Source organism: Ipomoea nil, unplaced genomic scaffold, assembly GCF_001879475.1.
Source record: "Ipomoea nil cultivar Tokyo-kokei standard unplaced genomic scaffold, Asagao_1.1 scaffold2779, whole genome shotgun sequence".
Taxonomy (NCBI): Eukaryota; Viridiplantae; Streptophyta; class Magnoliopsida; order Solanales; family Convolvulaceae; genus Ipomoea; species Ipomoea nil.
The window spans coordinates 3,634,091-3,661,275 of NW_017619207.1; the positions used below are offsets into that span (position 1 = coordinate 3,634,091).

The 27,185-nt window shown below is 34.4% G+C and overlaps 1 protein-coding gene across 1 annotated transcript; it reads right to left on the minus strand.

Moving 5' to 3' along the window:
• Window positions 1-3,726: 3,726 nt before the first annotated feature.
• On the minus strand, window positions 3,727-7,410 carry LOC109157298 (protein RICE FLOWERING LOCUS T 1-like). The gene is made up of 4 exons (XM_019305198.1): window positions 7,145-7,410; window positions 6,871-6,932; window positions 6,144-6,184; window positions 3,727-4,189 (listed from the first exon to the last, which is right to left on the minus strand). Exons 1-4 carry the CDS (start codon window positions 7,346-7,348, stop codon window positions 3,945-3,947), a joined length of 552 nt encoding a protein of 183 aa, XP_019160743.1. The 5' UTR covers window positions 7,349-7,410; the 3' UTR covers window positions 3,727-3,944.
• Between the last annotated feature and the right edge of the window lie 19,775 nt (window positions 7,411-27,185).

Below are 27,185 nucleotides of genomic sequence, written 5' to 3' on the forward strand. Positions count from 1 at the left end.
TTAAAAAAATTAAAAAAAAAACACTATAATATTTAATTTTTTTCGGTTTGGAACCGGAATCGCCGGTTCCGGTTCCAAGATTTTACAAACCTTAACCGAAACCTTATAGGTTCCGGTTAAGAACCGGAACCGAAACCGTACGGACGGTTCCAGTTCGATTCTGGTTTGCACAGTCATGGTTCCGGTTCTAACCGGAACCGTGGTCATCTCTAGCTCTTTCACAACGTGTACCCCACGGGTGGGTGGCGGGTTGGACCCCTACCCGTCGTTCCGCCCGCGGGTACATCCTTGTACCACAATACAACACTTCGCGGATTTTCATCTCCAAACTCAAATTCAAGTCCAAAACATGCCAAATCTCACTCAATACAACAAAATGACTTGAATCAAAGGAATATCCAAGCAATGACATACAAGAACCCTAAACACAAGCTCTAGATATGCATTTTCACAAGATAATGCATAAACACTCACATTTCATAGCAAAATACATGTAGAATCCAAGAAATATTCACATAGGTAAGCAAAATAGATTTTGTAGAGCATGGGTTACCTCTTGTAGACTAAAGACTTCACTTTACACCTCAACAAGCTCCTCACAAGGCTCACCTTCCAAACCCACTTCAAGAACATACCAAAAGATCATAAAGATCCTATCTTTAAGAAAAGACACCTTAGATAAAACCAAAAACACAAGATGAACTTAGATCTTACCCTCCTAGATGCCCAAATATAAGAAATGTTGAATCTTGGAAGCAACTCTTGAAGTTTTGGCAAGGTTCCAACTTGGCTTGGAAGAAAAGCTACTCACCTTTTAGAGAGAGGGTGGAGCTAGATTTTTAGAAAAGTGTAAGGAGAGAATGAAGGTGGTCTACTAGGTTAGGTTACAATACCAACAACAAGTGAAAGGTCAAGAATACCCTTACTAACATAAGGAAGTGTAAGGAACAAGGGAACTCCTTACAAAGCTCAATGTACAACTTTGACTTTGGGGTTGACTAGTCAATTACTAGTCCCCAACTATTAAATTTTAGGAATTTAAGGAATTAAATTACAAATTGAAATAGGATTAATTACTCAATTAATCCCTTAATTGAATTTGGATTTCGAGGTGTCACAGTTAGAGATTGTCGGAGTGGGGACGACATTCCTCGGGGGAATAAGGTTGGACTTGGTGTATAGGGGTCCTGAACGTAAAGGTTGGAAATAGATATAAGGTCGGGGGTAGCCATAAGGTTGGAACCGGGCATAAGGAAGGCATCTCAATTCGTGATGGGTGATGTCACGAAGACTTGTATAGCCATTGTGTGTGTGATTCTCTATTCGTGACGAGTGATGTCGCGAAGGCATGTGTTGCCAATGTGTGTCTTTTGTTATCTTGTGTTGTGCATGTCAGGTGTTATTCTACTGAGTGATGGTAGAGTACGCCTTGAGCCGTTCTTGTGTGTCGTTGTACTTCTTGATGTCTTGGGATGTGTTCCCTTATCGTTATTGTGAGTACAAAGAGTCTTGTGTTTGACTTCTATCTTGGCTTTGAAATTGATATATACTATATCCCGTTTCGCAAATGATTTTGTATATATATATATAAACTATCTACATATGATATTTCACATGTATTGGTGGGTTACCAGCATCATTCGCTGACCGGGCGTCGTCCCATATATCTATGTGTTTCTTTCAGGTGCTGAGTAGACGAGAGCGCGATCTAGAGATAGTTAGTGTAGATCCCTTTTCCTTGTGATGGTTAGGCCTGCGTGCCTTTGATTAGACTCTAGACTTTATGTTGTTGACTTTGCCTTTGGATTGATAGATTATGTTGCAAATGTTTACGCCTGTGCGTTCACCGTTGTGTGAGCGTAGCATAACACTCTACGTGTTCCATCTATTTCATGCTTAAGTCTTCCGCTGTGTATGCTTTTATGGTTAGAATTATCTGCATGTCTAAGCATTAAATTGGTTTGGAAAATCGGGGGTGTTACACATATACATATATACATATACATACATATATATATATATATATATATATATATATATATATATATATATATATATGTGTGTGTGTGTGTGTGTGTGTGTGTGTGTGTGTGTGTTAAAAAATAAAATAATTATACCATAAAAAATACAATTAATATCTTTATTAATATTCAAACCGGTGGGCCACCTCATGCCCCATATTTATGGGCCAGACTGATTGATTGAAATTTTTCTATCCTTTGATGAGTTTACATGTTAATATACTTTCACAAGATGTCGATTTCTTGAAATCTCAATAAAGTAGGGGACTAGATGATGGATAGTATACTAAGTTGACTAAATGGACCGGCGGAAGAAAACAACTGGATCAAAGAAGCCCAAGATGGAAGTCTAGGACGAGACAACATAGGAGTTTCGATAGGATTAGGCTTATTATTCTTAATTATGTATCAAGAATTGAGCCTATCTTATATTGGGTCCATCACTTTTTGTATAATTATGACTCCAATATGAGGTAGTCTAGGATTCTTATTCCTTGTAGGTCTCTAGACCCAAAATATCTATAAATATACCCCTTATATATGAAATGGGACAAACAATTCTAAGCAATACAATACCTATATTCTCTCCATATTTTCAAATTTCCTATGTACTCGTTATTTTAACGGTTGTGTTGGCTAGCCGTTGACCGCCTAAAAATCATAAAACGACCAACACCTACAATGTATAAGTTTGATAGAATTTCTTATGAGTATAATTCTATATGATGGCCTGTATGTGTCGGGCTGGCCGAGTTTTTACAATTGTACACCCTCACCAGGCCAACATGAATAGACTTATATCTATGCTATAATGAATAAGACTTATGGCGTGTTTGGGTCATGGAATAGGTCGGGAATGGAATACTGTTCCCGGGAATAGACCTATTCCATTGTTTGTTTTGTCATTTTTTTCAAGGTAATAGCGTTCCCGGGAATGAGCTATTCCCTTTGCAGGGGGGAATAGCCATTCCTAGGGGACCCCCTGGTATTAGCTATTCTCAAGTATTTGGGAATAGCTTTAGTACTATAATACTGAAAATACCCTACCACCGCCACCACTACCGCCGTCTCCGCCACCACCACCACCATCGTCACTGCCGCCACAACCACCGCCGGCACTGCTACCACCACCGCCACCACCGTCGTCGCCGCCGCCGCCGCCACCAACACCACCACATATTTTTATAAGGATATTTATGTCTTTTGAAACATATTTCATTCTATTCCTTAAACCAACCAAACACTGTAATATAATTCCTAAAGTCTATTCCTTCCGCGAACCAAAGAATAGAATAGAATTCATATTCTATTCCTTGCCTATTCCATTCCTTATGGAATAGCATTCCTATTACCTCAAATTTCATTCTGTGAACCAAACGTGCTGTTAATCATCGAATTAGAGTTTTAATATGGTATTATAAAGTTTAAGTATTATTCAATGTTCCGTGTCTTTATATAAAATACAGAAAATGTCTTTATATAAAATACAGAAAATATTATTTACCCCTCCTAAATTTTCCATAATATTTTCTCTCCACAATGTGACTTATATAGTTATATTCATTGAATGTTATTATGAGTTCGCCGACCTAAAACTCTTTTAATTAAATACAAAATAATCTAATTAAATATTGCCACATGATCAGAAAAGAAAATTTGGAGAAATATTTTTAAGAAGGATACCTAACATTACTCATAAAAGATCTTAGCTTCTAAATAGAGATGAAACCATCTTCATTGCCATATATAAAGGGTAATATAATGGAGTACGTAGTTCTTCTAGAACAACTTTAACATATATTCATGGGAAAATTAAACATGTTAATGCATGTGGTCTTATTTATTTATGATATATACTATATGTATGTTATGCTATAGATAGCATGCATGCATGCATGAAATTAACGGGAAGGAGCAGGGTAATTAATCGGCTGCCCAGGGCTCTGCCGGAGATCGACCGCCGGTGCCACCCTCCCTTTGGCCGTTAAAGTAAGTGACGGCCACTGGCAAACCAAGATTGTAAATCTCAGCAAAGTTTCGAGTGTTGAAATTCTGGCGCCAAACCGGTGCATAAACTGTCTGCCGGCCAAGTTGCCGGAAAAGCACAAACACAAAACGGTGGATTCCCATTGACGGCCTTGGAGGCTCGTAGAATATCGCTTCATTGCCTTCAAAGGATCAAGAGTTTAACTAATAATAATAAAATAAATAATGTAGACGGGTTAGACCGGTGCTCACTGCGCACAAGGAGCCCCCCTCACTTTGAGAGGTTGCTCCCACACTGTGGCGGGTGAGACTCATCCCTGGTCATTCTTCTAAAATTTCACCTCTATGACCAGTTGAGCTACCCATGCAGGAAAAAAACAAATATTAAATGTACTATTGTTGGATAAAAGCTAAATTGTGCAAGAACAAGTAGTGTATTGTAAGACTTATCTTTGAAAACGGATAAGTGAAAGGAGACAAAATTTAAAACTATATTTCTTTAATTTTTGGGTGTCCCTAGGATTAAAAACTCTTGACATTCGATTAAGAATGAATGAGTCCATTTCACTCAACCACACCCTCTCAGGTTACTATATTTCTTTAAATACTTTAATTTTCTTTAAACTTTATCAATTCTATATCTAATTGGATTTTGACTCCCCCAGAAAATGTTAATTACTATGTGTAAATTAAATCGTTTAGAATGCACTAAAATAAAATAAAATATTTATAATTAAAAGAAGCTAATTAATTCTATTTTTATTTCTAAATTTCTAGTATACCCAATAATGTTATAACAATATTTTACTTTGGAAATGTCATTTTCTCTCCAAAAAGCATTGTCTAATATTTATTACCTAGCATGTCATTATTAAATTCCTTATTTTCATTCCCTACCTTAAAAAAATGTTTTAAAAAAATCAAAATCACAACCTAATATTCCCTCTTTACACATGAAATTATCTATAAAATTTTCTAAAATTATTTATTTCATTAGACCATGAGGTGTCCTGAGCAAACCCTAACTGTAAGAGACACCTTTAAGCTCGTACCATACTCAAATTAATTTTCTTTCGCACCGGACCGGCCCAATTAAGGAGCAAAGTGCTGGCTAGATTGATTTTTTTCAAATAAGAGGAGGTTTGAACTTGCGACATCTCTTAAGGGATGGAAGTGTTGACAGAATTTTCTCATAAGAAAATGATTTTGAGAGAGGAAGAGAGAAAACCAAATATTTTGAGAGTTCACAAGGATTTTAAAAATTATTTAACACAAAATATTTGTCTAAATAGATTTTTTCAAAATCAAATTGTGCAACCTTAGCTTTTTTAAAACAAATTAAAGAGAATCATTAAGAGTTTACAAGGATTTGATTTGTACGCTTACAAATGACCTTGGGGTTTTCATTTGAATATATTTGTTTAGTAATTCAAAAAGTTTTTAATTTTTGCTTTTATTTTGAATTTTTTTATACAAATTTTATTTTCTAATTAGAAATTAAAGTTAATAGAAATATTATATATTCTTTAATGGAGATTATTATTTAATTTTAATATTAATGCTATTTATCTATTTTTATTTTCTGTTTTTCTGAAATATTAAAAAAATAGTTTCATCTGCTAATGGAGAAATTAATGTTTTAGTCCCTCAATTGTTTTCCAACTGTCAATATAGTCCCTAGTTTTCAATTTCAACCAATTTGATCATCAAATTCTTTAAAATGTTGTCAATTAAACCTTTTTAGGAACTGATTCAAAAAAAAAAAACCTTTTTAGGAACCAAATTGACAAAATTTTTAAAATGTGGAAATCACAATTTTGGTCCCTGGAAGGGTTTAATTGACGAACTTTTAAACAATTCGAAGGTCAAATTGATTGAAATTGAAAATTAAAGACTAAATTGACAGATGAAAAATAATTAAGAAACCAAAAAGTGATTAACTCTTTGCTAATCCTGCCCTACTTGTTTTAATTTGTTCAAATAATTAACATATGCTAGCTTCTGATAAAACAACATTAGTAATCACTTAAACAAAACAAATCCACATTTTCCATATGTTCCCCTTCTTCCAATAATCTTTCAATTGGTAGAACACAGGTTGTTAATTAATCAAACACAAATTAAAAGGGGATTTACCGAAGCTTGCTCCTGTAGTTCCTGGTATATCAGTGACCAACCTGTAGTACCAAATCATTAGGTTAATAGAGAAGAGACATGTATGTACGTGCTATTTAATCTGATCTACACTATTATGGTTCATCGGTTTGCTTATTTACTTTAACCGTTAACTTCTTATTGCTTTGATTTTTTGTTGTACGTGTTTAATTGGATGATATTTAAAAAAAAAAATTATTATATAAAAATTGTATTCACTTATACTCATTCTGTCTCATTTTACCTGTCACATTTACAATTTATTCATTAAACTAACTCTTTCAAATTCTTCTTTGCTTATTTTCTTTAGTATTTTTAAATTTGATTTTTTGTGTTTAATAATACTTTTAACATGAATGCACATAATTTAAAATTTCAGTCACACAATGCACACAATCTACTTAGAGTAGTTTTTGTGTATTTGTATAGTAATTTTTATGCATTCATGTTGGGTCTCATAATTTCGCAAGAGATGTGGTCTCATTGAAACATCACTCTCTCTCTCTCTCTCTCTCTCTATATATATATATATATATATATATATATATATATATATATATATATATATATTAAATGAAAAAGTCAAACTAAAAATAACTTCTCTCATTAATTGAACTAGACGGATGAAATAGGACGAGAAATGTACTTAATGAATGAAATCAAACGTTGTTATTATATTGGGGAAGAAACATATAGTTGGGAGACTGACCAGTGGAGGTATTCCCTCAGGGTTGGAGAGGTTGGACTTGGAGCATCAGGATCCACCATAACCTTAAAAAAAACAAAAAGTCATGTATACTTGATGGATAGGATAGAATAAAATATATGTATATATAAGATTTAAGACTATATGTACTCATGTAATCTTCTCTTACTTTCAAAATATCACATCATAAAATTTGTAATTATTCATTTATCACTGATCTTTATTCATACAATTCTCTCCCATCTTTCAAACATAACCAGTTTGAAGTGGAACCTACCAGAGTGTAGAAAGTACGGAGATCGTGTCCGCCGATTTCAACCCTAGGTGGGTTGATGAGCTGAGAAGGCCTCATCTCACACCCATTCCTGATATCCACCTCGTTATTGTAAACCACCCTAAGCTCAACGGACCTCGTGAATGGATCCACAACGTCTCCGATCACACGCCCCAACACCAAAGGGTCTACTGTTCCCCTTCGCATCCTAGCTAGCTCAGCTCCTCGATCAAAACTAACCTTTCTCTGTATATATATGTGTGTGTGTGTGTGTGGGGGGGGGGGGGGGGGGGGGGTTTGGTAGTTTCTCTGTATATATATATAATGATCTTGCTTGCATGAAAGCCATGGCTATTTATAAGTCCTAGCTAACTACTACTGCTGGTGTTAAGTACTGCGTGTGTGTCTATTCTTGCTTTGCATGCTGCTTTTATTCGTTCAATCAGTGTATGCAGTATGTATCCGAATCTTCAACCTTAGCTTTTTCTTCTGTTGTTTTCTTTGGGTACGTATATATGTAGAATTATATTGGGTTTTTGTCTTCTTGGGATAACTGTTAAGTTGTTGGAGGATCGGAGGTTCTTGGAATTTGACCCTAAAGTAAAGAGGAATTGAAGATAGATATATCCCACCTGCACGCACGGTAATTAAACCGCTACGGTGGTAAAAGAATCTTGCCACCTTAGAATTACGCCGGCTCTTGCTAGCCACCAGTTTTTTTCCTTTTTTCTTTTTTTCTTTTTTTTTTTTTTTTTTGCTTAATTATAAGCTTAGCTTCCACGTATACACGCAGCAACCACCACGTACTGCACCTACAACTATTTCTACTGGTTCTTAGAGCATTTTCAATAATTGTAAATTTCGAATCTTTTTGTAGATATAACTATGAAAGAGAATATGAGAGAGATAAAAAGGGATAGAAGAAAAGAAAAAAAAAAAAACTGAGGAAATAGCGGGTGTGAGGAGTGCACGCGCCCGGCTGGGCATCTTCGATTAGCTTCACATGACAAGCAGAGCAACTTTTCAGCTTTGATGGGGCCCACTGTGTAGATAAAAACCGGCAATTTATATCCTACACCAGGGCGCGCGTTGCACTATGCGCCCAGATGCAAAACGACGTCGTTTTAATTATTTTTTTTTTTTGAAATTTCCCGCCCCAGTGAATGGCAGTAGTTTTTTCTTTAAAAAAAAAACCGTTGTTCAAGAATGTACATAATGTTATACTAGAATACACATAATGTTATACATGAATGTACATAATTATATAACAAAATATACATACTCTTTTTAAAAGATAATACACATAATCTAACATAATACATAATAAACATAAACTTTTAACATAATACACATCAACTCTTAACATAATACACACAAATTTTCTGATTCGGATGTACATAATTGTATAAAAAGAATGTACATAATTGTATAAAAAATATACATAACTGTATGAACCAATACACATAACGTTGTGAACAAATACACATAACGTTGTGAACAAATACACATAATCTCAGCAACTTCCTACAGCGCCTCCCAACACTACCCCAAAACGACGTCGTTTTGGGAGGCGCGCGGCGCATAGTGCTATGTGCGTCGTGGTGTAGGATATAACGATTGATAAAAACCAGCTCTTAGCAGGAAAATCCCAAAGCTTCTCTCTCCTCCGCATAAGTTTAGATCTCCTAAAAAAGCTTTGGTGGGGCTCACTGTGCAAATAAAAACCAGAACAAAAAAACCCCAAAGCTTCTCTCTCCTCACTCTCTCCCCTCCACATAAGCTTAGATAGTTAGATCTCCCAAAAATAGAGATGCTCTTATATAATTTATATTCCCAAATATTATTTTGAGTAATGATATATATATACCTTAATTTATTTGTCTTACTTTTTTTTTTTTTCTCTTGAATTGACATCATTTGATTAGTTTAAATTTCTCTTCTTTTTTTTTTTTCTTTTCAATTAGTGATTGATTAGCCTACTTATGGGCACTCAATGATTGTGAGTCACATTAGGAGGGAAAATTTAGGAGAGTAAGAAGCTTTTTCCTATTAATTTTTAGCACCCTTTTGTTCCATTTTTTATTATATTTAAATGTAAATAAGTGTGTTTAATTATATTTTTAATGAGACGTATGGTTACAATGAATGAATTAAAAGGAAAAGAAAAACTTCAATGAGGAAAGAATGGATAAGTGAGTGACGATATTTGATTTACAGAAAATTAAAGTTTGCAGTCGCTACTCGAAATGATGCTCTAAGCGAAGCTCACCTTGTGACTCTTGTCAGTAAAAAATCACAGGAAAGTAAACCAATCTAAGTTGCACATAACTACCTAACTCAAACAAAGAAGCTAAGGTCAATAGGCAACTCAATTGGAGAGTAAGTGAGGATCTTGAAGCTTATAAAGACATGCATGCCATACCAAATTATATATTACTTATCTACTATACTAATAAGAGCCCAAGAGAGTTAGGCCTATAATGGGTAGAAAAAATGACGGTCACAGATTTTAATCAAATGAATGGCTTAGATTGATTAAAAGATTGATCAGATTTGAATTTTACACTAAAATTTCCTAAAATACCCACACACCGTTACTAATTCCGTTAAAATTTTAAGAATTGCCGTTAGTTCACCGTTAACTTACTCATTGATTTCAATAAAAAAAGGTCTTAGGTTCGAACCTCATCCCAATCAAAGTTGGCATAATTAGTACTCTATTTTACTCTTATTAAATTATTATATAAATAATAATTTAGTAGTTACAACAAAAAATAATACATATGCATTTCTTTAATTTAGAATTATGTGTCCACAATGTCTTTATTCAAAAAAAAATTATTCATTATCAATAAATTAAATAAGATAAATAATTTTATTAGTTATATTGTCTTTATTTTTCTTCAATATAAAAATTCTTTATATTCAAATTTATTAATTGATTATATTCGCTACATTGTCCTTACAATGTCTTTATTCCGTGAAAAACAAATTATTAATTATCAATAAATTAATTAAAAGAAATATTTTCATTAGTTATATTGTCTTTATTTTTCTCAAATGTAAAAACTTTTACATTCAAATTCATCAATTCATTATATTCACTACATTATCTATTATCTTTTTTGTGCACTATTTTTCTAATTAAATATCAAAGTTATAACATAAAATAATGCTATGTATTTATTTACCAAGTATTTTATTAATACCATGAAAAAATTAAAAAAAAAATAATTAATAAAGCCAACCATATTAACTACTTGAGAGATTTTGTGACAAAGAGAGTATTCAAATCACACAACAAATTGAAGTGAGAACTACCTCGCAATGTCCTTGTTTGACAATCAGCAGTTAGAGGTTAGCATTAGCGGATTATACTAGCTAGCGGATTTGACCATCGAATTTATTTAATTATTAACATTGGGTAGAAAAAATGACCGCCAAATTATTAAATCAAATGAATGGTTCATATTGTTCAGGTTTTAATTTTTTTCTTTTAAGATTTTCTAATTTATCCTTAATTATATCCATTTAACTTTTCCGTTAATTCACCGTTAGTATAATTCTAATATTAAAGTCTAATACAGAATTATAACTACACCATTAATCTAATTCTAATATTAAAGTCTTAATAGAACTTAACCACAAATCCTAATGTCAGAATCTCCTCAAACAATATTAGTATATATTTAATATTTTATGCCCTAATTTTTATTTGTTCTCCCTTATGTCCCTATTTGGTTTCAACCATACCTATACAATTATTTTATTGACAATTATAATCAATATTGACTATATTATCTTGCATTTGTAAACTTAGAATTACCTATTTAACCCGCACGGACTTAGCTCAATGGTTTAGTGGGTAGTATTTGGGAGAAGAGACCAAGATTTGAACCTCGGCGGCGGCAATGCGGGAATTATGTCCAAAGTGGGCAGATTCCTTGTGCGTATCAGCATTTGGCCTTGTCTGCTGAACCAGGGCCCTTGGGGTTGGGGACTCAACCTTTGAGAGAATAATTACCTATTTAAATACGCAAATTCAACCTTCAATTATCTATGCATGAACAATTTCAATATAATCTTGCCTTAATATATTTTAAAGTCCTTATTTAAAAAAAAAGCATTGGGCATTATTCCAATCGCGCAATGCGCGTAAAAAACTAGTACATATATAAGACTATAAGAGCATATTTAATTTGGGTGTGAATTGAAATATTTTTTATAAATTAATATCAATCCATAAAAGCATTCAAGTCATATAATACATGCGCACTAAGTCAATTGATGCATTCTATTACTTATAAATATTGTTTATAAATACTTACACGCTAATTTTGTATAGGTTCTATATATTAATCCATAAAAAGCATGCAGCGGATATGTATCTGTATTACTTATGTAAGTCATATGTATATGTAAGTCAATTCATGCATTGTATTACTTATAAATTATATTAAATATTTGAATATGAAATAAAACATATATTATAAGTGTTTGTGTATGTGTATCATAATTGGTTGGGACAAATTAAATAATGAAATAGAAGAAACACAAGCCCTACTTTGTATTATTGATGTAATTTATAATTTGCATTATTAAATATGTAAATAACACTGTTCATATATTTATGTCTAAGTTAACCTTCCGCTTCCTAACAGATAGTCATGTTATGTTCTATATAGCTGGTCAACATTTAGTTTTAAAAAGACTATGGGAGTGTCTGGTAAATAGTTGTTAGTTGATTGAGTTAATGGATTTGACTAGTTGATAGTATTATTGTAAAAAAGTGTTTGATAAATTAGCTGTTAATTGTTAGCTAATTACATATATACAAAATGACTTTCTCGAAAAAAATTACGTTGAACCGCTTTTTGAATTTTAGCATTTTGGAGCAATACTTTGTTACAAAAAAATTAATTAATCAAACATTTATATTGATTGTTTAACCAAGTCAAATAACTAATAGCGGTCAAATAAGTTAAAATTGATTAAAATGCTAACTATTTTACCAAACAAGGCCTATATTCTTTACAATGTAGTATCTGTTCTATGCTTCTGTGATTACCCATTTAGAATGGTAACAGAGGTATATCATCACACTACATAGTTTAAATACAAAATATAAATATATATAATATAGTTTAAGATTTATTTTCACTTTTAGTCTCTTGATTATTGTATATTCTCCAAACTTGGTCATTAACTATCAATTTTTTTTGTTTTTTCATATTTGGTGCATGATTATCAAATTCTTGCTACGATTTGCCCTTTATATCAATTTTCTAGCCATTCTTGTCTTATTTTCATCCATACTACTAACCCCAACGCTACTACATTATTTTTCATATTTGGTGCATGATTATCAAATTCTTGCTACGATTTACGATTTGCCCTTTATATCAATTTTCTAGCCATTCTTGTCTTATTTTCATCCATACTACTAACCCCAACGCTACTACATTCAATTGTGTGATTTAGATAACTCACATGATTGTATCCTACTGACTGTATCTGTTCAAACATACTCTCTCAACCTAATGAAGCACACATGGTCACACGCCTTCACTGAGATTCGATCTCATGACTTCTTACATGAGAGAAGTCATTACATGCCATTGAGCACAATGTAGAATTAACTCTATAGTTTAGTAACATAAATTTATTACATTGATCAAGCTAGATTTGTCTGACATGACAATAAAATTTAGATACTTCATGATTATGGATAAAGTAATTGTAATTCAATTGATTGTGAGTTGTTTAAGATTCACCCAAAAGCAACTGCACATACACTTCTAGCTAGCCTGTAACCTGGAAACCTATGGAGTTCTTGTGGCTGAGAAACAACGGCACAGTTTTGTCATAGTAATCCTGAGTGGACCAACCAGATATTCTGGGAGCAAAAATTCTACGTTAGTGGCGGAGACTCCTCAGGCCCCATTTCTATACCTTCAGAATTCTTTATTATTCATTGCTTTATATTAGAACAATTACGTGTCCCACTCCCCAGCCAGGAGCTCTAACCAAGTTTAATTTTTGAATTATTACCGGAGGTTTAATTTTGCTCACTCAGATATAGCTACGTCATTTGGCTGTGGGGAGTGCGTACACTTGTAGCTTGCACGGATCGTTTAACTCATTAGTTCAGTAGGCAATATTTAAGATAATAGATTAAGGTTCGAAATTCGACAGTGATAGTATGAGGAACACTAATATTCGGTCATGTCTACTGAGCTACTGATCGAGTTACCATAATTTATTCCCTTCCACATGTTGTATCGAGCCAAGGCGTATAGGCCGGAATCCTTTAGATTGAGAATTCAACCTTTTAGAAGAGTCCGTACACTTGTAGAATTGGTGGCCTAGATAGTATCATTCAATATTTGAGATAGATATAGTGAGTATTGTATATAAGTGAAGTCATTTTCAGAATTAGAATTGTTTGGAGAAGTAAAGAGACTTTTTTTAAAAAAAATTGTCTGTCTTCAAAGAATGTAACATCAACAAAGACAATATGCCAACCTAAATCTGATGAATAAATACCACCAAGAATCTAGTTTGTTCAGTCGGTAGAGAGTTATGTGCACTAATTTGTTCATTAAGTGCTCAACAAATTTTAAAGGTTCAAGACATGGGAAAAAGTACTAAAGTGCCAAGCAAGCAACATCTATCTAGCAGACAAGTTTTAAATGACTCTTCAAATGCTCACTAAAAGAATCAAGATCTATCTAAGAGTTTATTGTTGAAGAACCAAATCAATCTGGTTATATAACTTAATAACTTATATTAGAAGTTTCTTTACATACTTGGAGAAGTAGATAAAGTTAGGTAGAGTTGCAAATTTGGCTAAATTTATGAAAATCTAATGGTTTTTTAGGTTGGCTCTTCATGGTCAAAGCTCAAAGACGGGTCCACTATTATAATCTATGTAAGAGCATCCACAATGGTTGGGGAGAATTGAGGGATAATGTAAGATTGATTAGGAGAGAGAATGTGGGAGGGGAGAGAAACAAAAAAGAAAAAAAATAACAAAAATTGAAATTAAAATAATAATAATAAAAAACTGTTGCGTCAGGCGCGCTGACAGCGCCTCACGGGCGCGTGCACTGGGCTGTGCACAAATAACCACTGACGTGGATGCTCTAAGTACTCTATTTTTATTACGAGTACGATTCTACAACATGTTCTCTTAAATTCTACTCTCCTACGTACTTTTACTCCAATCATTATATAGCAAACAAGGATTGAATATTTTCATCATGTAAATTCTAAAGTGTTTACATCAAAAATTTATAAGGAGTAAAAATTGAGAGTAAAAAATAAGTCGTATAATGTTTTCCGATCACATTTAATGCAATATCTCTATTATGATGTCAATGTGCAGCCTATTCGATTTCAGACTATTCTTTTCGGATTGTTAAATTAATCATTTTGCGTTAATAATTTTTTGATTAGGCTTAAAATTCTTTGATTTACCCTAAAATCTCAGACAATCAAAATTATCGGCTGGGTTCAACTAAACTTTTTGAAATCTTAAAATTAACATTCTAAAATTTCAATTTTGATAAATTAGAACATTTGGTGCCACTAGAGCATAAAATCTTTGACATTTGTGTAAGTGTTCGTCTAAAAAAAATAAAAATAAGCACTTATACAAATGCCAAAGACCTTGTGCTTTAACACCAAGTTGTTTCCTTATGTTGTAGGTTCGAGCCTCAGTAGAGGCGAACAGATACTGCATTGTAACACAGTCAGTAGTACTCAAAAAAAAAATTTATACAAATACTAGTTCTTTTACGCGCTTTGCGCGAATATAATAATGCCCAATGATTATTTTTAAATAAGTATTTCAAAGTATATCAATGCAATATTATATCGAAGATGTTCATGCATAGACAAATAAATATTGAATTTGTTTATTTAAATCGGTAATTTAAAATATATAAATGCAAGATAATATATGAGAGATTGATTATATTGTCACTAAAATAAATATTTGCAACTTTGTAATAACGCTAGTCTAAATACTTAGTCTAAAAATGATAGTGTAAATAAATACTACTTTTGGTTTAAATTTCTCTAATTCTTCTTAATTCTCTTTTGGGTAGCATTGTCGTTGTTTTCATCTTCAGTACATGTCAGTTTTTTTTTATTGGTAGTGTGTCATGTGCAATTGGGTTACTGGTGGTAGCATAGATTAATTCTTCGTGCAATGAGATTATGGTGTAAGAAGTTTTAGATTTGCCTTGTTGTGTATATGATGAGATCTTAGTTGTACTATTCACTCTTTATCTTACAAACACCTATTGATATTTGGTAGTGGTAGTTTTTTCCTACATGTTTCATGTGAGATGTATGCCGTAGGTTATCATGTGAAAGTATTGAACAAAATATTATTATAGAGAAAATATCATTTTTAGTCCATCGACTATAATAAATGTATCAGTTTTTGTCCTTAACTATTAAAATTTTCAATTTTGGTGTATGACTATTCAATTTGTATCACATTTGGTCCTTGACTATTAACATTTTCAAATTAAGTGCATGACTATTCAACCTGTATCACATTTGGTCCTGCCGTTAAATTCTCTGGTCAAAATTCCGACTAAGACACCGATGACTAGCTAATTTATTTAATTTTTATTTTTAAAATTATTTTAAAAATTTTTAAATAAAAAAACTTAAAAATAAAAATAAAATAAAATAAAATAAAATGAAAAAATTCCCCCCACCCTGCTTCTTCGTCTCGGGGTGGCGGGCGTTCTCTTTCCCCCCTTCCTTCTTCGTCTCCGGCGGAAACAAAGGAAGAAACGCCGGTCACCCCACCCCTTTCTTCCTTCGCCTTCGGCAAAGACGAATGAGGAGGGGGTGAGGTGGCTGTCATTTTGTTATTTTATTTTTTTAAGTTTTTAATTTAAAAATTATTAAAATAATTTTAAAATAAAAATTAAACAAATTAGCCCGTCACTGGTGACTTGGACGGAGTTTTTACCAGTAAATTTAACGACAGGACCAAATGTGATACAAGTTGAATAGTCATGCACCTAATTTGAAAATATTAACAGTCAAGGACCAAATGTGATACAAATTGAATAATCATGCACCAAACTTGAAAATTTTAATAATCAAGGACTAAAACCGATACATGTATTATAGTCGAGGGACTAAAAATGATATTTTCTCTAATATTTATTATATTTGTTTAAAATACTTGGTAAATAAATAAATATAACATATTTTGTATTATAACTTTGATATTTAATTACAAGATAATGTAAAAAGAAGACAATGGACAATATAGTGAATATAATAAATTAATAAATTTGAAGGTAATGAATCTTTGACTTGTAGAAAATAAAGATAATATAACTAATGAAATTATATCTCTTTTTAAATTTTTTATAATGAATAATTTTTTAAATAAAGGCATTATGACATCTAATTCTAAATTAATTAAATGCATATGTATTTTTTTGTAGCTACTAATTTATTTCTACTATACTAATACGAGCCCAAGAGAGTTAGCTCTATAATGGGTAGAAAAAATGGCGGTCAAATTTTTTGATCAAATAAATGGCTCAGATTGATCAGATTTTAATTTTTCCTTAGGATTTCCTAATTTATCCTTAATGAATATGATTATCCGTTAACTTTTCCGTTAAATGTTATCTTTTTCATTAATTTATGTTAGTTCACTGTTAACTTACTCATTGATTTCAATAAGAAAGGTCTTAGGTTCGAACCTCATCCCAATCAAAGTTGGCATAATTAATACTCTATTTTACTCTTATTAAATAATAATTTAGTAGCTACAACAAAAAATAATACATATGCATTTCTTTAATTTAGAATTATGTGTCTACAATGCCTTTATTCAAAAAAAAATTATTCATTATCAATAAATTAAATAAAAAAAATAATTTCATTAGTTATATTGTGTTTATCTTTCTCCAATATCAAAATTCTTTACATTCAAATTCATCAATTGATTATAAAGGAAGAGGGATACCCACACATACAATCTACGCCCACAACAAGGCTCAAACCCTAAACCTCCCACATAAGGGAGCAACCGGATACTAGTGGACCACAAACCACTTGGTATTATATTCGCTACATTGTTGCTACAATGTCTTTATTAAAAAAATATTCATTATTAATAAATTAATTAAGAGAAGTAATTTTGTTAGTTATATTGTCTTTATTTTCTTCCAATGTAAAAATTCTTTACATTCAAATTCATCAATTGATTATATTCACTACATTGCCTATTATCTTTTTTGTGCACTATTTTTTTAATTAAATATCAAAGTTATAATACAAAATAATGCTATATATTTATTTACCAAGTATTTTATTAATACCATAAAAAAAATAAAAAATATAATTAATAAAGTCAATCATATTAACTACTTGAGGAATTTGTTGACAAAGAGAGTATTCAAATCACACAACAAATTGAAGTGGAACTATCTCGCAATGTCCTTGTTTGACAATCAGCAATTAGCATTAACGGATTATATTAGCGGATTTGACCAGCGAATTATATCAACGTTTGGTAAAAAGATATTTGAAAAAATTAGTTGTTTAGATTAACATGTAAAATGACCTAAGGGTATACATATAATAATAATAATAATAATAATAATAATAATAATAATAATAATAATAATAATAATAATAATAATAATAATAATAATAATAATAATAATAATAATAATAATAATAATAATAATAATAATAATTGTTTTAAAAAAATAAAAATATAAAAAAATATAATTAAGCCAATCATATTAACTACTTGAGGGATTTATTGACAAAAAGAGTATTCAAATCACATAACAAATGCATTCAAAAAAAATCACATAACAAATTGATGTGGGAAACTACCTCGCAATGTCCTTGTTTGGTAATCAGCAGTTAGCTCTTCAATATTAGTATATATTTAATATTTTATGCCCTAATTTTTATTTGCTCCTCTTTATGTGCCGCATTTGGTTTCAACCATACCTATGCAATTATTTTATTGACAATTATAATCAATCATGACTATATTATCTTGCATTTGTAAACTTAGAATTACCTATTTAAATACGCAAATTCAACATTTAATTATCTATGCATGAACAATTCTAATTTAATCTTGCCTTGATATACTTTAAAGTAGTTATTTAAAAAAAAATATTGGGTATTATCCCAATCGCGCAATGCGCGTAAAAAAAACTAGTATCTACATCTACAATTTTAATAAGAGCCAATAATGTTAGGCCCTTAATTGGAACAAAAAAATGTCGGTACTATTGTTTCTTAAAATGAATGGTTAATATTATTTTGATTTTAGTAAATTTTAATGATTTTCCTTATTTATCCTCTATTATATTATTTCCTTCCCTAAAATAACCCTAAGTTCTGTTAGTATAAACTTTAATAACGGAATATTCCGTTAACTATTTATTATTCTTAACATAATCATTAATTTATATAAGAAAAGTCTTAGTTTCGAACCACATCCTAATTAGAGTTGGCATAATTGTTAAACATATATTATGAATATGTTAAAATTTATTAAAATATATATATAATATAAAATTTAACATAAACTTTGGTCAAATAATTAGCTGACTAAATACATAGCATTCAAAGTTGAGCATCAAAGATTATAAATCAGTAACTTTAAAAATTATTTGATTTTCTTGATTTATTTTTTCAAAAAAAAAAAAAAAAACAAATTTAGGTTAAGCTTTTTATTTATTTATTTTTAGCGTTTAATTAATCTTCTTTTGATTATTTAGAACAAACTTAATATTTCAATTATGCTTTTGCATTATTGGAATGATTTAGGCCATTATGGTATTAATATTTTTTATATTTTTTATAATAATATAATTGTACATTAATTTACAAATATTATACTATTATTTTTTTTATCGGACAAAATTGTTCTTACATCATTGTCCATATTACAACTAAAATCTCAGTCATATACGCATCAATGCAAATCTAAAGCTTCCTACACCATAATCTCATTGCATGATGAATCCCTCTATGCTACCACCCGTAACCTAATGGCACATGACACACTACTAACCAAAAAAAATAAATAAGAAATGACATGTACTGAAGATGAAAACAATGACAATGCTACCCAAAAGAGAATCACGAGGGATTAGAGAATTTAAACTAAAAATAGTATTTATTTAGACTATCGCTTTAAACTAAGTATTTAGACTAGAGTTATTACAAAGTTGCAAACATTTATTTTAGTGACAATTATAATCAATCTCTCATATATTATCTTCAATGTATATACTTTAAATTACCGATTTAAATAAACAAATTCAACATTTATTTACCTATGCATAAACATCTCCTATATAATATTGCATTGATATACTTTGAAATATTTATTTTAAAATAATCATTGGGCATTATCACATTCGCGCGGGGGGCCAATACAATCACGATAATTGCCGGAAAACAAGATCTTCTTGTTGGAGCTGAAATTTTTTAAAGCTTTTGGATGAGATTATGGGAATGGGGGCGGGGGGCTGAATTTTAATGGAGCGTTTGGTTCAAGGAATCTTAGATTACCCCAGGTAATCCTGGAAGGTAATGTGAGATTTTGGAAATGTAAGATTACCTTATGTGTTTGGTTTGGATTATATAATTTAATATTACCTTGTTTGGTTAAGGGTTATATTTTAGGTTATATGGACCAATTTACTATATATATATATATATATATATATATATATATATATATATATATATATATATATATATATATATATATATATATATATATATATATATATATATATATATATATAGGGTTCATGTGCGGGTATAGCTTCCCGTGTGGTTAGATTTGAGTCGTTGATCAAATCTAGATCAACGGCTCAAATCAATGAAAAAAAAACGCGTGTCTAGAAGAAAGCCACACACCTTTAAGTGTTAGATCTTAAGCACAAACTCACACACATTAAGTACAAAACACACGCACATAAACCACAATCTCACGCACATTAAGCACAAAACCCACACATTTAAGTATTAACTCACTGACCTTAAGTTTCAACAACTACTGACATTAAGCACAAACTCACACACATTTAGTACAAAACACACGCACATTAAGCACAATATCACGCACAAAACCCACGCACTTTAAGTATTAACTCACAGACTTTAAGTTTCAACAATTACTGACATTAATCACTAACCTCACACACATTAAGCACAAATCCTACGCAAATTAAGCACAAACTCCACTCACATTAAGAACAAATCTCACGCACCTTAAACACAAAAGCCCACACTTTAAGTTTTACCAACTATTCACATTAAGCACAACCCCCCCATGCACATTAAGCACAACCCCACGCACATTAAGCACAAAACTCACGCACCTTATGCACAAGACTCACGCATCTTATATACAAAACTCACGCATCTTATATACAAAACTCACGCACATTAATCACAGAACTGCTCACATTAATTTTGACCTAGATTCAAAAATTACAAAATTGCCACCACGTTTTTGTTTAAAAAAAATTTTGGTAATCCTGGACGTTGATTTAACCGAGATGAATGACCCAGATTAAACCGCACATCCGCACCTGAGCACTCTAACCGCACCAGAACCTAATTATATATATATATATATATATATATATATATATATATATATATATATATATATATATATATATATATATATATATTATGAGTGTATTATGTGTGTATTTATTTATTTATATGTATGAATGCATATCAATGCTTAAATATTCAAAAAAAAATTAAATATATAAATATACACACATGTATATTTGATTATATAAATATATATTTATTTCATTATTATTATTATTATTATTATTATTATTATTATTATTATTATTATTATTATTATTATTATTATTATTATTATTATTATTATTATTATTATTATTATTATTATATAATTAGTTAACAAGGGCAAAGTTGAAATAATTCAAGGTAATCTAAGATTACCTAAGAAAATGGGGTAATTACATTACCTTGAAACATTACTGCCACATCAGTGCAACATGAAACTTCGACCACTCCCAGAGCAAGGCGGGAAAATGGGGACAGACCCAGGCGTGCTGCGGAAGAAACGGAACATGTTGTGGTTAGGGGGGAGCAACGGGGTCTCATTATCCACTCATCACGAATCTGTGCTGTTGATGCTGGGGAGGTGCTACCATCCCCAGTTTGGCAGTCGACCTCGGAGCATTTTTGCGACCCCCCCGGAGGGTGTTGATGATGAGGGAGATGTGGTAATGGACATGGAGGCTAATCCCGAGGATGGAGGTAACGGGGGAGCCCAATAAGCTCCCCTAGTTTTTCTTTGCCTTTGGTTTTTGATATGTTTGTCTTTCTCTTTGTATGTTAACTGTTTTTTCTTTTTATACGGTTTTATGGATTGTTTATTTTGGAACTGCCAGGGCGGCAGGGCGCAGGTAGTAAGCATTTCCTGCGTGCCTTAAAATTTCTTCTTCAAACTCACAAGCCGAAGATCCTAGGTCTATTTGAACCTAAGGCCTCGGGGGACCATGCGAACAATATATGCAAAAAGCTTGGTTTTTCAGACTGGGTCAGGGTGGAGGCGTTTGGCTTTAGTGGAGGCATTTGGGTCTTCTAGGAGGACTCTTTACATCTCTCGATCCTTCATACGCACTCGCAGTTCATTTTGTTTCAGGTGGAGGAAGCTAATCAGGAGCCATGGTGTCTAGCGGTGGTTTACGGCAGCCCAACACACCACTTGCGTCGGCGGCTCTGGGCGGAACTCCGGCAATCGGCACGAGGCGTCGATGGACCATGGCTTGTTGCCGGAGATTTCAATTCCGTCATTAGTAGTGATGAAACTAATAACTACTAATCTTTTTCTTCTCGCAGGTGTTCGGATTTCACGAATTGGATACACGAAGAACGTTTGATTGACATGGGTCACTCAGGCCCGAAGCTTACGTGGTTAAAAAATGGAAACAGTAACAGTACTAAAGGTTCCCGATTGGATCGGGCTTTGTGTAACTCGGAATGGCGGACCAGATTCCCATAGGCATCGGTAACACACCTAGCTCGGATCGCCTCCGACCACGCACCCATTCTTGTTCAGGTGAAAGGGGAAAGACCACGACAAGCGGAACCGCCTTTCATTTTCCAGGCGGCCTGGCTTACACATAATGGCTTTCAGGATGTTGTTGACCGAACCTGGAACGGAGGAAGCAGCATGCTAGATAATACAAGAACCCTGGCCGCCGAGCTATCTTCTTGGAATAGAGCTACATTTGGAAATGTATTTAAACGCAAGAGGGATCTCGTGTCTAGGATCAAAGGTCTCCAAAGGATTCTAGAGAATAACAAACACAGAGGACTGTTTAAACTTGAAATGAAGCTCCGAAAAGAGTTGGAATTAACCCTTCACCAAGAAGAGCTTGTCTGGTACCAGAAATCACGAGAAGAGTGGATCAATTCTAGGGACAGGAACACAGCCTACTATCATGCAGCCATGGCTATTCGCAAATCCCGTGTAAATGTTAAAAATCTTTATTTTAGATGAGAATGGAACGGTGCTCACGCCGGAGAATGGTCTCCGAAATCACATCAGAATGTTCTACATACGTCTCTTTTCTGAAGAGAATGACAGGGCCCCACCCGAACAGTTGACTGTAAATTTCCCCAGGCTAAGGGCTGTGGAGTGGGCTAGTTTTAACAGGGCTGTATCGAAAGATAAAGTTCACAAGGCTCTAAAAGACATGAAGCCTTTCAAAGCCCCGGGACCGGATGGTTTTCATGCTGGTTTTTATCAACGCACGTGGGACAAGACAGGAGAAGACATTTTCAGACTGGTCCACCATGCTTTCACGACGGGCACCCTATCGGATGGCCTAAATGACACCATGATCGCTTTGATTCCAAAAGTCCGAGCTCCAGAGAATGTCAAACAGTTCAGGCCCATCAGCCTCTGCAATGTAACTTATAAAATCATCACCAAGACGATCACTAATAGGCTCAAGAGTATTTTGCCCAGGACCGTGGGGCCACAACAAAGCTCCTTTGTCCTTGGTCGGCAGATTTCGGACAACATCCTCATCTTTCAAGAAGTAATGCACACAATGCGTGAGAAGCGAGGGGGTAAAAGATACATGGCAATCAAGCTGGATTTCGAAAAGGCATATGATAGGCTATCATGGAATTTCATCCACGACACTCTAGCTCAAGCGGGTTTTACAGGACCTTTAAAGACACTCATGATGACCTGTATACGGACACCGAGGCTTTCAATCTTATGGAATGGAGAACGTTTAGAACCGTTTGACCCCAAACGTGGTGTCAGGCAAGGGGATTCCATGTCGCCAGCCATTTTCGTGTTGTGCTTGGAAAGGCTCAGTCAGTTAATTGGGGCTAAGACCCGGATGCAGAGGTGGAAAGGTATTAAACTTGTAAACAATGGACCCACTCTAACACATCTTTGTTTTGCAGATGACATGGTTCTATTCACTGAAGCAACGACAGAGCAGGTTGAGGTGATCAGAGACTGTCTGAGTCGGTACTGCCGAACCTCAGGTCAGAAGATCAGTCTAAGCAAGTCCCAGATGTTTTTTTCAAAAAATACGCCCCAAGACATGGTACAAGACATATCACGCAGGCTTGGAATTGATCACACTAGTGATTTGGGCAAGTATCTAGGAGTGCCGGCCATCCATGGTCGGGTAACTTGTGCTACACATTCAGAACTTCTGACCAGGATATCTGGACGTCTAGAGGGCTAGAAAGCAAAGACTTTGTCCCTAGCAGGACGAGTTGTGCTAGCAAAGACTGTCCTAAACGCGATACCCGCATACACTATGCAAACGACTTATCTACCTAAAGCGGCGTGTCTAGAGATTGAAAAAAGAACAAGACAGTTTATATGGGGGGGGGGGGGAGGGGGGGAATGGAACGGAAGGAAAGATGAGCTTGGCAAAGTGGGAGCTAGTCACAACGGCAAAGGATGCTGGCGGCCTGGGGCTTAAAAGACTCTGCGAAATGAACATGGCTTACATGGCAAAGTTGGGTTGGCGCCTCATGACGGAAAAGGAAAGTCTTTGGGCGCAAACGATTAACACAAAGTATCGAAGGTCAGAAGACCCACACGAGCTGCGGCAAGGTCGTCGGAATACCTCAAACGCTTGGCGGGGCATATCAGCGGCTTGGACGGACATATTAAAGGGCAAAGTTAGCAAAGTCCGGAACGGGACAGACACCAAGTTCTGGATGGATAGCTGGTTACTTCCAGAGCCTATGTATAATCAGCTCACCACGACTCTCCCACTTCCTGAACTCTACGCTAGGGTAAGAGATTACTGGGACGAAAATAGAGGCTGGAAATGGGAAGTGCTTGATCGCGCGCTACTGCCCGAGACAAAGGAGAAACTAGCGGGGTTTGTGTTAACGAATGAGCATCAGGAGGACGGAATTGGTTGGAGCCTTGAAGAAAATAGGCAATTCTCCATTCGATCAATGTATGGTTTGTTGACGAACGTGTCAGGCAGCGCCGATTGTGATGATTGGTGCCGATTATGGCGGACCCGAGTTTCGGCTAGAATTACCATGTTCATCTAGCTTGTGCGGCATGGTAAAATTCTCACAAATGTAGATAGGGCAAGGCGTAATATAACATCTGTTCCTTTTTGTTTTCTTTGTGCAGGGCAGGTGGAGGACCTCACTCACTTATTTCGGTCATGCCCGGCGGCAGAAGGTATTCGGGAAGCAGTTCTCCCTATTAGAACAAAGGCTATGCTCAGGAATTTGACGTGGGACCAGTGGCTCACGACAAACATTAAAAGCGACGTGAGGCAGGGATTTCACGAAGACTGGCAGGCCCAATTCGCCACTCGGCTTTGGTGGATCTGGTGATGGAGAAATGATGGGATTTTTAACGAGCAGACTCCCTCGTTGAAACACAAGTTGGACTGGCTCACAGGATATGATGTGGAGGTCAAAGCAGCATTTGAAAACCGTTTTCACCCGGAGAAGGCTGCGGTTCGGACCGAGACCACACCGATTGGGTGGCAGAAGCCGCATGCTGGATGGCGAAAGTTGAACATCAACGGTAGTCGGAAGGGGGACGGCACGGCAAGTTGCGGGGGCCTAATTAGGGATGAACATGGAAATTGGTGTGGGGGGTTTCAACGCTTATATCAGAAGATGCAAAGTCAGGGAGGCAGAATCTTGGGAGGTCCTGCATGGCCTCAGAGTAGCTAGAGAGTGTGGGGTGACAAAGCTTATTGTCGAAAGTGACTCCAAAACACTGATAGATGCTTTGAGTGGAGAGGCTAGTGAACAAGAGACAGGATGCAATATCACCTGGAGATGTCTGAGAGAGGCTGAAAGAATACAGGAGCTACGGTTCGTGCTGTCCTTCGAGAGGGTAACAATGTAACACCCCGTGTTACGGCCTTTAATCCCAAATTAATTATTTAATTAATCCCGTTAATAATAATTAAAAAGGATTTAACTTAGTTAGGATTCCCTGTAATTAATTAATATGGTCCACCATGGACCATGGACCCTTGCCCAAGTCCCAAACCCAAATGTATATATACATGAACATATATTCCATAATCCATACTTGGCCTAAAATCCCTCTCTAGCCCAACCCACAATACTAATACTACTTCTATTGTTATAAGGAGTATATATATATATATATATATATATATATATATATATATATACACAACACATACGGGTACATACCCGCATACCTATCCCCTCTATACAGAATACTTACACACGAATACGTACGCACAACCACCGGCGAACAACCCTCCCCTACCCTCTCTCTCGTCCTACACCCCCAACCTACGCTCCATCTTCGTCCTTCGTCTCCCCCTCCGTAGTAATCAAGAAACGAAGCGTGACGGCAGCAACAAGGGTTGCAGGGCTGTTCGGACACCTTCCCTTCTCGGAGGAACGATGGCGATCTACGGCGGGCTTTCGCATGCAACGAACGGCGTGGTGGTGACAATTGCCTCTCCGGCAAAGTTTGAACCAACGACCACGGCGGCGGGGTGGCGGTCTTCGTCTCTTCCTCCCGCAGGCGTGGCAGCAGGTAACGCCTTATAATTCGATAGTTTCAATAGGCAGTAGCGTCGCGTGAACACTGCTATTAGGACGGCAGTGTTGGGCGGGAAGAAGATGATAATGGTGGGACGGTATGTTGGCTCATTAGGATCACAACACAGTTTAAGAACAAACATGTAATATTGGCGTAGTGGTTGGAACCTTGGTTTGTATAAAGAAGAACCTGGGTTTGAATCTTTCCTTAGGCATGTTTAATTCTTTTTCGGTTATTATTACACTACAAAAAAATGCTTATATAGCGACGGACCTATTCCGTTGCTAAATTAGTGACGGACTAGTGACAATTTAGCGACAAATGTTATTTTTTTGTTAAATCTATATTTAGAGACGGATTTGCGAGAAATTTTTGCGACGGAATATTTCTGTCGCTAAATACGTAGTTAATTTTAGCGCTAAATCTTGGCGCAAAAAATAGCGACAGATTAGTGACGTATTTATGATTCCGCCGCTAAATATTCAAGCGAGATTTTTTGTTTTTTCATTTTTGCGACGGATTTTAGATTCCGTTGCTAAATAGCGACGGATTCTCAAATCCGTCGCTATTTAGCAACGGGTTTGAGAACCGGTCACTAAATTTATAAAGTCATATTTTTTAAAAAACAATTTAGCGACGGATTATCAAATCCGTCGCTAAATTTACAAGTGGAATTGATTGTTCATTCATTTTAGTGACGACCTTTTATTCCGTAGCTAATTATACATTAGAATTTTTTTTCATATTAGCAACGGATTTGTTCATCCGTCGCTAACTTATTTTATACTCCGTATTAACAAATCAGTCTCTCCCCTAAGTCCCTAACCCCAAGTCGACCAAAACAAAATCACAGAGGAGCCTACCCTACCGCCGACTGCCGCCTCCCCTACCATTGCCAAGCGTCGCCTCCCC